At 45.9% G+C, this 15,718-nt stretch overlaps 1 protein-coding gene across 1 annotated transcript in view; it reads right to left on the bottom strand.

Annotated features, from left to right (window-relative positions):
* Positions 1–15,718, bottom strand: part of LOC143986956 (uncharacterized) — a 99,403-nt gene that overhangs the window by 32,862 nt on the left and 50,823 nt on the right. The window contains exons 2-4 of the mRNA XM_077485371.1: positions 14,234–14,312; positions 11,266–11,750; positions 7,042–7,095 (exon numbers count right to left, since the gene is read on the bottom strand). Coding sequence (XP_077341497.1) covers positions 7,042–7,095; positions 11,266–11,750; positions 14,234–14,312 — 618 coding nt within the window. The remainder of the gene's footprint in view (positions 1–7,041; positions 7,096–11,265; positions 11,751–14,233; positions 14,313–15,718) is intronic.

The raw sequence follows: 15,718 nt of genomic DNA, 5'->3' as shown, positions 1-15,718 counted from the left end.
TTTAACTGTACTTCTGTGTCGGCCTGATTTTATGGTTTCTGACACTCTTACCATTTACGCAGGGTTTTGTGAGATGTGCGGCACTCGGGGATCATTCTTTTTACCGGCTTGTACCCACCAAGCCAAGCTCCTTGCCTGCCTGCCTGCCCTTCCAGCGGATGGTAACAGATGTAGACTGATAGGAGCCTGGGGCAGTACCCCTTGTCTTTGTATTGGTTTGCAGTGATTTAAAGGCGCCAAGTAAGATGTCTTCTCAGAATTTTCTGGTTTATGTAACAAATAATAAAAAAAATGAGGCCGTAATCCAAAAGTAGGTTTATGGACCATGAGGCTCAGTTCCATCGATCGTCAGAACAGTGAGCTTGGGGATTGCTCCCTAAACAGGTCCCATTAGGTTCACAGTGGGCTTTCAGGTGAGGTGCTATGCTAACGAAAGAGAGGGCAAGAATGCACCAATCCAAATGCAATCTGGTGCAAAACTGTTTTTTCCTAGACCCAGTGTTCTGGGGGTGCTCTGGACCATTTCCAACCCAGTGTTCTGGGGGTGCTCTGGACCATTTCCAACCCAGTGTTCTGGGGGTGCTCTGGACCTTTCCCTGCACTAGAAAATCCCTCTCTAGCTAGCATGAACCTTGCCCCCCGAGTTCTCTCCCACAGGGCAGGGCCCCCAGAATGACCCAGCAAAAGCTATATAGAGGGCCTTCTTTAAGGCAGGGCAAAAGGGGCAGCTGCCCTGGGCCCTGTTATTGTTGTGGGGCCCAAAGCAGCTGCCTCATACTTGCCAACTATCCCAGTTTACATTCCCTTGTCCCTTGAGGTTTTAGTCCTGTGCTGTGTCCTGATATCTGAGTGTGAAGTGCTACTACTAATGCTGCCCAGCTCTGACCTATTGTTGTGTACAGAGGACTCACCTGCAGACCCTGTGTTTACATGTAAATAACCAGCATTCATATGTAAATACCAGTGACATGCATATGTAAATAGCTGAGGTCAACGGCATTGATATGTAAATAAGGCAGCATTCATAGGTATATCATGCCCCCCTGCAGTGAGGAGATGATGTGCTGTAACCTGTAGCAACCAGTGAGCAGTATTACTGTACAATAATCTCTAGCAGCCAATCAACAAGCAGAAATCATGTGCTGTAATCTCTAGCAACTAATCAGGGAGCCTTAAGGAGTGCTGTAACCTCTAGCAACCAGTCAGTAAGCAGTAATAATATGCTGTAACCTCTGGCAACCAATCGCAATCGCTGCCTGATCTGATACAGTAAACTGATTTTAAGTCTAGCTGCTATTTATTGTATGTCTCAGAGAAGGTGGAGAGCGAAATTGCATTGGGGGAGGGGGGCCCTAAGAAAATTTTTGCCCAGGGCCCAATCAATATTAAAGACGGTCCTGGCTATATATAGGTTAAGATGGCTGCCAACGTCTCAAAAGAGCACCACGTCCAATCAGAAACAGGCTCCCCCCAAGATGGCCACCAAGAGCCCAGTGCAGAAGACTAGTCAGCCCTCTGTAAGGTTCCCCTATGTCATGGTCGGGGTCGGGGGGGTGACCGGTAGCTATAAAGGCAGAGAGGCTCCCACCAACCAGCTGGATAAGTACACAAGCAGGGCACCCTGGTTGCTCTCTGAAATAATCCTGAGGAAGCAGATACAACCGCAAAACATGTTGAGAAGATATGAACACATTCTTATGATAGACCTTGAGTACCAGCCTTTTGGTATCATTGGATAACAATCCACATAAATGAGAGTGTTTTTCCTCTGTCACGCAATCTTTCTGTGTATGTTTTTAAACTGATGTAATAAAATATTATTTTTTAGACTATTTATGTTGTATTATTCCATACCAGTGCCATTAAAGTCCATGAAATAGCCTCACAAATAGAGATCTTCTACAAGGTCACCCTGGTGGATGACACGGGTTCACCTGAGGTGCGTAGTCTAAGTACTAACCGGCGTCAACAAGAGATCCTGATGGTGGGGGGGATGGGTTTTTCGTTGCGTGTAAGTACCAGGTCGCAGTCCTCAGAATTGCCCCCACCAGGAGGTGAGCATGCTGGGGTCCAGTAGCAGATATAGCAGGTTGGGATCAAGCAGGAGGGTAGTCAGTAAACACGCCAAAGGTCGGCAACAAGTGGTAGTGCAGATAAGGAAAGCTGCAGGTATGCAAAGGAGCAAGACAGCGGCTGGAGAGAGCACAATAATCTGGTCAAACAGGAAGTGAAGAGACATGTGGCTTAAATAGGAAGTTCATGGGAGGGGCAAAGAGTTCAAGGTTTACCAGAGACAAGGTACAAGGCAAGATTGTCCAAGAAATCAGACAAGGAGCAGGACAGCAGTTCAGGTGGCTCAGCAAGAAGAGCTACCGCTGGACACAGCAGAGGTTGTGTGTTCAGGTCCTGGTATTATAAAATATTTATAATATATATATATATATATATATATATATATATATATATATATATTTTAGAATATATAACACATACATACACAGATACACACAGTATTAATATATATATATATATATATATATATATATATATATTAATTGTGGCCTCTGTGCAAAAAAGCTTAGAGAGACGCTCGAAGTACTACAAACCTCCTCCCCCTGTGATCCCTATTGCTACTGGGTGCCAGCATTATGGAAAGCTCATACAATCTGCCGGAGACACTTTAGAAGACAAAAAAGGTAGAGACGCCCCACACCGAACCCAGCAACTGCACAACACAGTGTAGATCACGGCTTCAGCCTAGTGCCTCCTGGCCACGTATTTTGTCATACCCGCTGAGAATTAAGCACTGTCGGTGGGACGAAACATGTTGGGGGGCGGGGAAGGAGGAGCACGGCTGAAGCCATAATCTACACTGTGTTGTACATTTGCTGGGTTTGGTGTGCGTCGTCTCTACCTTTTTAATTGTTTGAACAAAATGTATAATTAAGAGATCCGCCAAAATTTCGGTGGCCGAAACATATCGTCCGAAAACGGTGGTATCTGCGTTTTGCAAAAAAAAAAAAAAAAAAAAAAAGTGCTGATAATGGTGCTGAGAACACACACGATTTTGCCATGATTTGAGCACGATTTTGCCTACGATTTGCTATGATTTAAGCATGATTGTGCTGCGATTTGACCGCGATTTTGCCATGATCTTAGCATGATTTTGTGGCGAATTGACCGCGATTTTGGCGCTATTTGACCACAATTTTACTGTGCTTATGGTGTGTTACTCATAGGTTACGTGACTCAAAAACGTAACACGGGTGTGTTATAGAATTTAAAGCAACGCATTTCCTTCTTTTCTTGCGTCAATGACGCCGATAATGGCCGACAATAAATTCATATTCATTTAAATTCATTATGTCAATTAAAAAGTCGAATATAATACAATTATATATTTAATTTATAAAAACTGTCATTTTCGGGACCAAAATTTCCATTCGGTGCACCTCCGATTATAATATACCGTTGTAATATTATATATTAAAATATGAATAATTATTATAATAGTTGGGGGGAGGGTCTTGGCGAGAACAATTGATACAATGTGATATTTTAGATATTTCGATACAGCAGCTTCTGCACTGCTACTTGTTGGCGATTTTTTAAAACAGAGTCGCTGTAAAAAAAAAAAAAAAATAAAACAAAAGATCTACTTTTCTCATCAGGGAGTGTCTCCATTGTTCGCAGTAAAAAAGGCCCAATTAAAAATAAACTGCAGCAGAATGTCACGGATATTAAAACAAGAACGCAATATGTCAAAACAAGTTTCTGGCCGGGGATTCAAAGACGCCGCCGTGCCGGGGAAGAGGGAAGTTTGGTATTTCTTTCTATTGAGGAGAGACAAGGACAGATAAGGGGCAGGAAACCGGGCCAGAGCTGCCCGCAGTTCTCTACAATGTCCAGATAAGACGCTCAGGAACAGCAGGACTCCACCGCTCTCCTGTCCAGTGAATTAACCTTTGTTTTGGGGGGGAGGGGGGGGGGGTTCATTCACACTTCTACAGTCTATTTCAAAGTTGGAGTGCACCTCAATGGACAAGGTTATGGACAGGCATCTTTTTTTTTTTTTGCATCACCGCAGAATGACAAACGCACAATTCATGGTTGTGGTGGGCATTGGCTGGTACTGCATTGGGGTGCCATTCACAATGAGTGCATGGCAATGCATTGCAGACAGAGCCGTGTGTTGATGCACATTGATGCACATTAATGCACAGTGATCCACACTGATGCACAGTGAGGCACATTGATGCACAGCGATGCACAGTAATGTACATTGATGCACAGCGATGCACAGCGATGCACATTGATGCACACTAATGTGCATTGATGCACATTGATGCACAGCGAAGCACAGCGATGCACATTGATGCCCAGTAATGTACATTGATGCACAGCGATGCACATTGATGCACGGTGATGCACAGTAATTTACATTGATGCACAGCGATGCACATTGATGCACATTGATGCACAGTGATGCACAGCAATGCACATTGATGCACAGTAATTTACATTGATGCACAGCGATGCACATTGATGCACATTGATGCACGGTGATTTACATTGATGCACATTGATGCACGGTGATTTACATTGATGCACAGTGATGCACATTTATGCACAGTGATGCACATTTATGCACAGTGATGCACAGTAATGTACATTGATGCACAGTGATGCACATTGATGCACAGTGATGCACAGTAATGTACAGTAATGTACATTGATGCACAGCGATGCACATTGATGCACAGCGATGCACATTGATGCACGGTGATGCACAGTAATTTACATTGATGCACAGCGATGCACATTGATGCACGGTGATTTACATTGATGCACATTGATGCACAGTAATGCACATTGATGCACAGTGATGCACAGTAATGTACATTGATGCACAGTAATGTACATTGATGCACAGCGATGCACATTGATGCACGGTGATGCACAGTAATTTACATTGATGCACATTGATGCACGGTGATTTACATTGATGCACGGTGATTTACATTGATGCATGGTGATTTACATTGATGCACGGTGATTTACATTGATGCACGGTGATTTACATTGATGCATGGTGATTTACATTGATGCACGGTGATTTACATTGATGCACAGTGATGTACATTGATGCACGGTGATGCACAGTAATGTACATTGATGCACAGCAATGCACAGTGATGCAATGCAAATATAATACCAAAATGTGTGACCACTAAGCTCGGTGCCACCATCCAGCCACACATTTGGCACTCTGGACACGCGGAAAAAAAAACCCTCCTCAAGATTACGCACTAACCAGTTCCCACCAGTAAGAGTAAGAATATTCTATGCTCCAGCCCCCCCCCCCCCCCATTCAGATATCCTGGCCTTTGATGTAGAAGAAGAGGACAATGTTTTTGTTCCTTTTTTTGAGAAGCGTTTGGATTGTTTGAATGCAGTTTGTTTAAGGTGAAGAATTTCCAGGAAAAAAATAAATAAAGGATGAAAACGCTCAACTGATCTCTAGGAATTCAGCAACTATGCTGGCTGTACCGCCTATCCATCCACATCCTCCTCCTTACATGCACCCGGATTATATATAACAGAGACAAAACAAATTTAAATCTCTGTGAACACTTACCCGTTAAATCAAACCATTCAGTTTAAAAAAGAAATGCGAGGCAAAATTTTTGTTTATAAAGATTAAAAAATGTTATATATATATATTTTTTAAACAACTGATCACATGACCTCTGTTCTCAGCTGCATAAGGGGCTTGGAAAGGAAGAGGTAGTGTGTCAACAGGAGGCATAAAACAGCAGAACACTGATCTTCCCAGTGAATGGCTGTACAAGGGAGGGGTGGGAAAAGGGTGGGCAGGAGTGGCAGCTGCCCTGGGTGCAATGGTTTACTGGGAGGGGGGGGCACCTTCATTCTGAAAAGATAGGTGAGCATGGGAGGCGGCGATGAGGGATCTAGAGAGCAGAAGGTCTTGGGAGGTGTGGTGAGGGTAGTTTGGTTGGTAACTAGGGGCAGATTTGGATGAATTTGTTTGTTGTGGTTGGTGTTTTAATTTGTATTTGTTGGGTGGCTGGAAGCTGGTGGAGGGATTTGCAGAGAGGGAGTGGCAGAGAAGCTGGTAAGGTGGCTACAGGGTCGGGATAAGTGGTGGGCGGGAGGGACGGTTGCCCTGGGCGCAATGGTTTACTGTAGGGATGGGGAGCACCTTCCTTATGTTGCAAGGCTGACAGGAGTAATGACAGCTGTGATTATGACAAGCGACTGCTGGGTGTAGGATTCCCCTAAGCATGCACATTATGAGCAGGGGAGGGGGTGCTGTTTGGAATCTTTGCCCCTGGGCGCTGGATGACCTTGTCCCGACACAAGTCTTGGCCGTTGAAGGACAGGCAGGCTGTTCTCCCAGCACAGACAGAAAACTGACCACACTGGGATGGATGTGCTCTAATGCCTGGTGTGGTCAGTGTACAATAGGAGATCAGAGGGACCAGCAGGATTCACCAGGTATTTCACACAATGGAAGCAATACAAAGGGAACAGGATACTTTTATAAACACAAATAACAGGTACATATCATGAAATGTTCGGGTAACAAAATGCTTTAACCAGTTCCCACCCAACCTATTGTCAAATGAAGGCTGGGCGGGACATTCTTTATCCTGGGTGGCGTGCTCCCTCTCGCACACGCCCCATGCTCTGCGCTGTGGCGCGATCTGTCACCGTTGTCAGTTTGGGAGATTTCCTTGTAGAAATCTAGATGTAAACAAAGAGGGGGCGGGGATAGTGGTGATGTCATTACCAGAATATTGCAGTGCGCCGCTGGGTGGGCGGAACCTGAAAGCGCACAGCAGTGGGTGGATTTGCAAGTATTTTGCTGTCTGTTCGTTATTGGGACAAGGCAACTGCAACTATCAAGCAGTCTGGGGTTAGAACCTCTGTAGGGTTTTGATTGCTGTCTGTGTGCTCAGGTAAGTATGACCTTTGCTGTGAGCCGCCCTGTGTATTAGTGACGAGATGGGTACTTACTCGGATTTTAATAACTCTAGTCTTTGATCCACAATTCTTCTTTAGCAGCATTTTCTGGAAGAGAGAAGAATAGAGAGGTGAATTAGGAGGATATTAGATGCGGTTTTGTGTTGAGAGGGTTAAAGGAATCTTGTAAAGCTTGGAGCACAATATAAAAACGCATGGTTGTCTGGGATTGATGATGCATTGCGTGTGCCATCCAAGATACACGGACCGCTGTCCTAAGAGTCGTGTCACCACCCCTCGGAACATGGAATCCAATCTCTGCTTGGGTTTTCTGAGAACTCTGCAGAGCTATATGTACTTATAGAGGGTCAGGGGGGTGGAGTATTCAGGTGAAGGGGGGTAGGTAGTCAAGTAGGGAGAGTTGGGTATCCAGGTAGGGGGAGGGTTGAGTGTCCATAGAAGAAGGGTTGGAAGTTCGGTAAGAGATTTTTGTGCCCGGGTAGGGGAGGGTTGAAAGTACAGGTAAAGGAGAACTAAATGCTTTGGTTGGAAGAATTGAGTATTCAGGTGAAGGGGGTTGAGTGTTCGGGTGAGGGTGGGGTTGAGTGTCCAGGTAGGGGAGGGTTGAGTGTTTAAGTAAGGGAGGGTTGAGCTTTCAGCTAAGGGAGGGTTCAGGTAGCCAAGCATGGAGGGTTGAGTGCCCAGGGAGGAGAAGGTTGAGTGCCCAGGGAGGGGAGGAGTGAGTGCCCAGGGAGGGGAGGAGTGAGTGCCCAGGGAGGGGAGGAGTGAGTGCCCAGGGAGGGGAGGAGTGAGTGTCCAGGGAGGGGAGGAGTAAGTGCCCAGGGAGGGGAGGGTTGAGTGCCCAGGGAGGGGAGGAGTGAGTGCCCAGGGAGGGGAGGGGTGAGTGCCCAGGGAGGGGAGGTCTGTACACCCGCTGTGCCCATTATGAGGGGTTCCCACCATCCCTGTGCTGAGTTCCCGGGTCTGTACACCCGCTGTGCCCATTATGAGGGGTTCCCGCTATCCCTGTGCTGAGTTCCCGGGTCTGTACACCCGCTGTGCCCATTATGAGGGGTTCCCACCATCCCTGTGCTGAGTTCCCGGGTCTGTACACCCGCTGTGCCCATTATGAGGGGTTCCCACCATCCCTGTGCTGAGTTCCCGGGTCTGTACACCCGCTGTGCCCATTATGAGGGGTTCCCTCCATCCCTGTGCTGAGTTCCCGGGTCTGTACACCCGCTGTGCCCATTATGAGGGGTTCCCGCTATCCCTGTGCTGAGTTCCCGGGTCTGTACACCCGCTGTGCCCATTATGAGGGGTTCCCACCATCCCTGTGCTGAGTTCCCGGGTCTGTACACCCGCTGTGCCCATTATGAGGGGTTCCCTCCATCCCTGTGCTGAGTTCCCGGGTCTGTACACCCGCTGTGCCCATTATGAGGGGTTCCCTCCATCCCTGTGCTGAGTTCCCGGGTCTGTACACCCGCTGTGCCCATTATGCGCCGACGTTTGTGCCCTGACGTTTGTTTCCATATGAACACCTGCAAATATAGGTTAATCTAAACCACATGCCTGTGCCCTCATGTGCGTTTTTATGCCATGTCAGTTTGTGTTGAAATGGAGAGGTGTGAACGTAGCCTTAAAATCCAGGGGAGCCCCTCCTCCATTAGGGGGACCCCTTTATTCTCTGGGCCCCTGAGTAGTAGCACCCCCTACGACATGTCCCCTGCTTGTACGTGTTGCCCCACCGTAGACAGGTATCGCTGACCCCGGTAACTATAGACGGCGGTCAGGATTTCGCGTCCGACTTGTAAAGCTGCTGAAATTTCAGACGGGGCTGATGGCCTCGGGGGAAGGAGGACAAGCGTTGTCCGCGCTGCAGCAGCTGGGATTAAATATTAAACACATGTACAGCAAGAGACGGGCAAATCAGAGACAGCGAGGGCTCAGAGAGAAGGGTGGCATTCCCTGGCGCCTGCACCGCACATCACTGCCTGCTCCTACAAGGGCCAACTCCACCCACAACTGACATTAGAGCTTTAGAGGGCCGATGGTGGGCTGAACCGCACAGCAACTTGTGTCTATGCCCCTCCCACAAATCTAGAATTAAAGTAGCACTCCCTCCCTGCCGGGGCCTCAGAGAGTTTATTTACACTAGATAGCAGCAGGACACCATTATATGACTTTGCACCAGCTACCTATTCCCCATAGACAAGCTGGAGCAATGTTTATAAACAACGTTACTTTGCATCTCTCTAGCTCTCCTCTGAACAATGTTTACAAACAATGTTACTTTGTATCGATCTCCCTTCTGATTAATGTTTTTAAACAATGTTACTTTGTATCTCTATCTCCCGTCTGTTCAATGTTTATAAACAATGATACTTTGTATCTCTCTATCTCCTGTCTGATCAATGTTCATAAACAATGTTACTTTGTATCTCTCTTTCTCCTGTCTGATCAACATTTATAAACAATGTTACTTTGCATCTCTATTGTTCTCCTCTGATTAATGCTTATAAACAATGTTACTTTGCATCTCTATTGCTCTCCTCTGATTAATGCTTATAAACAATGTTACTTTGTATCTCTCTCTCTCCTATCTGAACAATGTTTAGAAACAATGCTACTTTGCTTAGACAAGATGGAGAGATGCAATGCAATATTGTTTATAAAAGATAGATCAGAAGGGGGGTAGAGAGTGATACAAAGTATATTTTTTTAGAAACAGAGAGAAGATAGAGAAATAGGATGTTTATAAACTATGTTATTTTGCATACCTCTATCACCTATCTGAACAATGTTTATAAACACAGCGTCCAATCTGACCGTTTTTTTTTTTAGACGGTAACAGCTTCCACAGCTACAGTACTGTATTTACACAGCAACTCCCGGCTGTCATTTTGACAGCCAAGAATTGCTGGCAGAGTGTGAGGGGGAGAGCAGCAGGCTCTTTAGGGGCTATGTAAACATTCTCTCACGAGATTCACACAACTTTCACCCAGGATTCCCCCCTCCCAGTTAAGATTCAGTTAGAAATATCCAGGATTAAAGTTGTGTGAAAACATTTGGGGATCTGGCAGGCTCCACCCACTACAGGGGGGGGGGCGGAGACAACACCAGTCTCCCTGCACGAGGAAGGAGAGCAGAGCTGTGGGAGGGGCCCGGCAGGCTCCACCCATTACAGGAGGGGGGCGGAGACAACACCAGTCTCCCTGCACGAGGAAGGAGAGCAGAGCCGTGGGAGGGGCCTGGCAGGCTCCACCCATTACAGGAGGGGGGCGGAGACAAGACATATACAGCATAACAAATGGCAGTTGTTTTTTATATACAATATAAAAAAATGCCAGTTGTTTTTTATATACAACATAAAAAAATGCCAGTTGTTTTTTATATACAATATAAAAATAATGCCAGTTGTTTTTGATATACAACATAAAAAATTGCATTTTTTTTTATATATACAGCATTAAAAAAATGGTAGTTTTTGATATACAGGATAAAAAAATGTCAGTTGTTCTTTATGTACGACATAAAAAAATGCTAGTTGTTTTTTATATACAGCATAAAAATGGTTTTGATATACAGCATAAAAAAATGGCAGTTGTTTTTGATATACAGCATAAAAAAATGGCAGTTGGTTTTTTATATACAGCATAACAAATGGTAGTTTTTGATATACAGCATAAAAAAATGCCAGTTGTTCTTTATATACAACATAAAAAAATGCTAGTTGTTTTCTATATACAGCATAAAAAACTGTTTTGATATACAGCATAAAAAATGGCAGTTGTTTTTTTATATATATATATATATATATACAGCATACAAAATGGCAGTTGTTTTTGATATTCATTGTACGAATGTCACAAGCGTTCGTCCAGCCTGCGCAAAATCTCCCCGCATTTTCTGTAATACTATGGCTTCCTCCTGATTGTCAGCGCCATCTCCTGGACAAAATGCTGTATATTTTACTGGAATAACCCCATATCGGCCGTAAGGGCTGAGCCGACAGTTGTAGGAAGTCACAGTATTCGAGAAAATAGGTGGGGAAGTTCGGACGGCCTGGACAAATGCTTGTGACATTCGTTTAACTAATGTTTTTTTTTTTTTTTATATAGATAGGCCCCTAGGTATTTGCAGTGATATATACAGTATTACTAACACGTGTCAAAGCTGCAAAAAAAATAAAAAATACATTGCGCAGGCGTTTAGGTGCCCAAACTAGGTGGCGAGCCTCCGTACACCTTCAGGCTCGGCTCTACAATAGGTTGGACCTACCTGTTGCATCTTTTCCAGGTCCAGGCTGGGTCTGCTGCACTTGTCTCCAAAACCTTGTCTGTGTCTCTTGCAGGGCATCCCCTGGTCAAACGTTGAGCCCATACTTGTGAAGATAAGCGGGCGGGGGGCGGGGTTCCGGCTCAGGGGTTGGAGTCTCTTAGGCGGCGAAGCGCTGAACAAGACGGGGCTGGAATTGGCGCGGAGGCCCTCGGTCTGCTCAACAGGCCTGAAGGACATGGTGCACAAGTGCTTGACCTCCTCGTCGCTGGACGATGTGTTGTTGTCACTGTGGCAGCTCAGGCGGCTGACCTGGGACCATTCGCGTTTCTTGGCGGCGAACTCCCTGCTGATGCGTTCCAGCTCCTCTTCCGAACTGTGGCGGTCCAGGCCGGCGTGGAAGAGGGAGCGCACCTTGCAGCACTGGTTCTCCTGGTTCTGCAGCTGGTTGGTGGCCAAGGGGGTCAAGATGCAATTTCGTCTTCTCTCTGGCAGAAAAACAAGAGATGGGAGGTGAGTTCACGTGACCATCCCCCGACTCGTAAGGACTCCCCTCATATCTCACAAAAGTAAGTACACCCATCAGTGACATTTGTGTGAATCTTTTCATGTGACAACACTGAAGAAATGACACTTGTCTACAATGTAAAGTAGTGAGTGTACAGCTCGTATAACAGTGTAAATTTCCTGTCCCCTCAAAATAACTCAAAACACAGTGTCATTTCTTCAGTGTTGTCACATGAAAAGAGAGAAGAAAAGATTTACACAAATGTCACTGAGGGGTGTACTTACTTTTGTGAGATACTGTATATCTTATACATATTATAATGTTTATATTTATATAAAGTTTGTGGGTAATTTTCTTGCTAAGAATTGCTGATTTAAACTTCTAAACAAAAAGGTGCCAGAAAAGGCCGGGTCAGCGAGTGGATATCTAGCGCGCGCGCGTGCGTGCGTTTGGGGTGCCATGCATCGTGCAAAAAAAGGTGCCAGCACAATTTTTTATATTGTTCGGGCACCTTTTTTTTTTCACTGTTAATGGGCTGCCCACGCTGCCCACGACGCAAAAACTTCTAAACAAAAAGGTGCCAGAAAAGGCCGGGTCAGCGAGTGGATATCTAGCGCGCGCGCGTGCGTGCGTTTGGGGTGCCATGCATCGTGCAAAAAAAGGTGCCAGCACAATTTTTTATATTGTTCGGGCACCTTTTTTTTTTCACTGTTAATGGGCTGCCCACGACGCATTAGAACACAAAAAGAAGGACGTGCGTTTGGATGCACCGCCTGCTGTGATCGAGTCCTTACACTTGCGTTGCATCACCTCCTCGTTGAATGTGGTAACCCCCTAAATACTGCACTACTGTTGCAGCACAGCCCCATTTGGTTCAATAGGTTGCGTTTGACGGGCAGCAGTGACTGCCGAGTGCGACGAGGGGTATAAATGCTGCTAAAGCGGCAAAGCGCCGAGGGAGGGGGGGGGGTAGGAACACGGCTCAACTATGTGGCTTTACTACCCCCCAATCCCTGCTGTGATTGGCCCCAATACCTCATTCCTCGCCCTGGCAGGCTTACGGCACTCTGCTTTTCTCTCCAGTACTCCAGGTTGTGCGCAGTCCTCTCCGCCCCCCCAAGTACTGCTGGCCCTGCATTGTACCCAATGACATCAGAGTGAAACCACCAGCCAACGCACCAATGAGAAGAGGCTTTGGGGGACCGGTCACGCAGCAAGGAGGAGGGCTGCTGGAACGAGGAATAACCTATTACCCTAGAGTACCCCCCCCCCCCCTAGACTTAACCAGCATTTCACCCCCCGCAGTGTGGGAAATCCAAACTGCATGGGTAATTATTATTTTTCTGGTGCTTGGAATTAAAGAATGGCAGTTATTATGGACAGACTGCATAAAAAAATGACAGCTGTTTTTGACACACCACATAAAAAATGCCAGTTTTGATACACAGCATAAAAATGGCAGTTGCTTTTGATATTCGGCAAAAAAAGGTAGTGGTTTTTGATATTCAGCATTAAAAAAAATGTCAGTTGTTTTTGACATACAGCATAAAAATGTCAGTTGTTTTTTCTATATTCAACATAAAAAAATTGCAGTTGTTTTATATATAGAATAAAAATGGCAGCTGTTTTTGATATGGAGCTCTTTTCCATGACTCAGATGCTGCACAGATCAGATTTACATCTACTTTAAGGAGCTTTTTCAGATGACGGACATTTTTTTTCCAAGCTTACTCTTCCATATTTTTGTTACTTTTGGTAAATAAAGAGATTTGCAGAATAGCCAATAGAGGGAGCTCTCTCTGAGTATGTAGAGGTAAAAGTCTCTCTCTGGTCTCTCTGGTTTAGATTGTGGCCTCACAGGGAGTGCATTGTTCTTAAAGCCCTCCGAGCACCCAACCCCCAGTGCCCCCCCCCCCCACCCCTGAGGTATTAATCGTTTTTTCACTTACCTTTATCTGAAGTCTTCTGGCTGGTTATGTGAAATGCGTCGTCCTCCTCGGGGTTCTCCTGTTGGTGGGTGATGAGGAGAGCAGTGCTGATGTCGGGACATCAACGCCATTCTCTGCATCAATAAACTGAGTGCAGGGCACCATACTCAGGGTAGGGGGGGGGCAGGGAATCACAGCCTTCGGTCATAACACTGGATGTCATTTAATCTCGGAAGACTGAGGACATCTTGTGGTAAAGAAGAAGCACTGCAGGGGGGGGGGTGAGCTCCAGATTGAAGGTGATTATTGCAACCTGAATTATTTTTTTTTTCTTTTTAACTTATTTTGGAAACCAGATAAGATAAGACTCCCAGGGGTATCCACAGCACGCATGGGAGAGTCATACGAATCCCTTTTCGGACCTGTTCATATCTCTCTGCTGCGGTGCATTGTGGGGAAGGCGGCCTGAATTATTTTATAGGCCATCGATGTAGATTTTACAAATGGCGTCATGTTAGAAGCCTCTTTTTCTAACCTTTGTCAATTTGGGCAAGTTCCTGGTTTTCACCTTCAGAATCGTCACTGTCATCCTCATCACTCGGGGGGTAAGAAATCTGGAAGACAAAAAAATAAATAAAACGATGTTTAACCCTTACTACTGTATAGAATAATAATTTTAACCATTCGTTGCATTGTGTACCCAGAGGAGCTTACACTCTAATGTCCCCTCCCCCACAGTCACACACTATTATTTTTATTATAAATTTATATAGCTCTGACATATACCGCAGCGCTGTACAGAGATCACTGAGCCAGTCAATTCAGTCTCTGCACCAGAGGAGCTTCTCCACCAGGTGGTGCTGTTCTGCAGGGTGCTGTTGGCTCACTCTGCTGTAATCTCAGCTGAGAGAAGCAGCAAGCCTGGGGCCTGTCCTGCAGGCTTTTCCCAGGCAAGCATGGACCATGTTGGGGAAGACGAAGGTGGAGGCTCTCTAGAGGAACTGAGGCCTACTCTATGTGCTCAAGCTGCAATGGATCCTGGGCCTGTCCCTATGCAAGGGGAGTCCTTACCAGTCTTCCAGGATAGAGTGGTGAACAGACTTTTCTAAGGGGGAACAGAATCTTGCTGTTATGAAAACAGATCTCAAGAAAATCCCTGCATAGTAAGTCTGGAAACAGTAAGAGGGAAGTCTACAAGCTGAAGTCTCTGGAGGAGGTATTGAAAAAGCAAGAGAAGCTGTGAAGGAAAGCAGCGGTGCCTTCAGAGAAAAGCGTGAGAATGAGGAGAGATTTCAACAGATGAAGGAAAGTGCCTGTGCTAGTACTAGCCAGAGGGTGGATACCAGAGCAACAGCGACACTATGGATGGGGGGTAAGGATGTGGCTTCACATGGTGGCCCCCAGAACTACCCCTGTCTCGGGATCTGTTGTGTCTGAGTCAGTATCTGCCCCCTCCCTCCCCAGCAGCCTGGGTCATCTCAGGAGGAGGTTGAGGAAAATGGTGGATTGCTGCAGACCAATACAGAAATGGAATCTCCCTTGAGTGGCACCGACCCATCAGATGAAGATCTTGGTAAAAGAGTACTTGCTGAAAATCTCTTTCAGTGTGTGGAGGACTTTCCTGAGATTTCACCTGCCAACAGATCCTTGCAATCAGCCGGGAATGCAGGAAGAGAAAGCGTTTATGCAGACAGAGACGTTTCTGATGGCTGCGAGGAGTCCCACAAGGACACTAACAGTGCAGAGCAGGAACATCACATCAACATTGAAACTACAGAGCATGAGAGCCGTATGAACGCTGAAACAGTGTTTTTTCTAAACGGAAGACTTTACTTGATAATGAGACTGCTGGTAACTGTGGTACTATGGTGAGCGGGACTGTTGTACTGTAGTGGACGAGGGAGGATCAAGTGGTGGGCAATTTACCAAACCAGATTTCAGAGGTTCCTATGCAGCCAGTTAATATTCATATGCAACCAGTTAATGTGTCATCTGTCCCAGTTAGGAATTATGCTAAGGC

The sequence above is a fragment of the Lithobates pipiens genome, unplaced genomic scaffold (assembly GCF_037356315.1).
Source record: "Lithobates pipiens isolate NorthernLeopardFrog02 unplaced genomic scaffold, aLitPip1_a1.2 Scaffold_18, whole genome shotgun sequence".
NCBI classification, from domain to species: domain Eukaryota; kingdom Metazoa; phylum Chordata; class Amphibia; order Anura; family Ranidae; genus Lithobates; species Lithobates pipiens.
The sequence above is the reverse complement of the archived record's forward strand: the minus strand, read 5'-3'. Positions and strand labels throughout refer to the sequence as shown.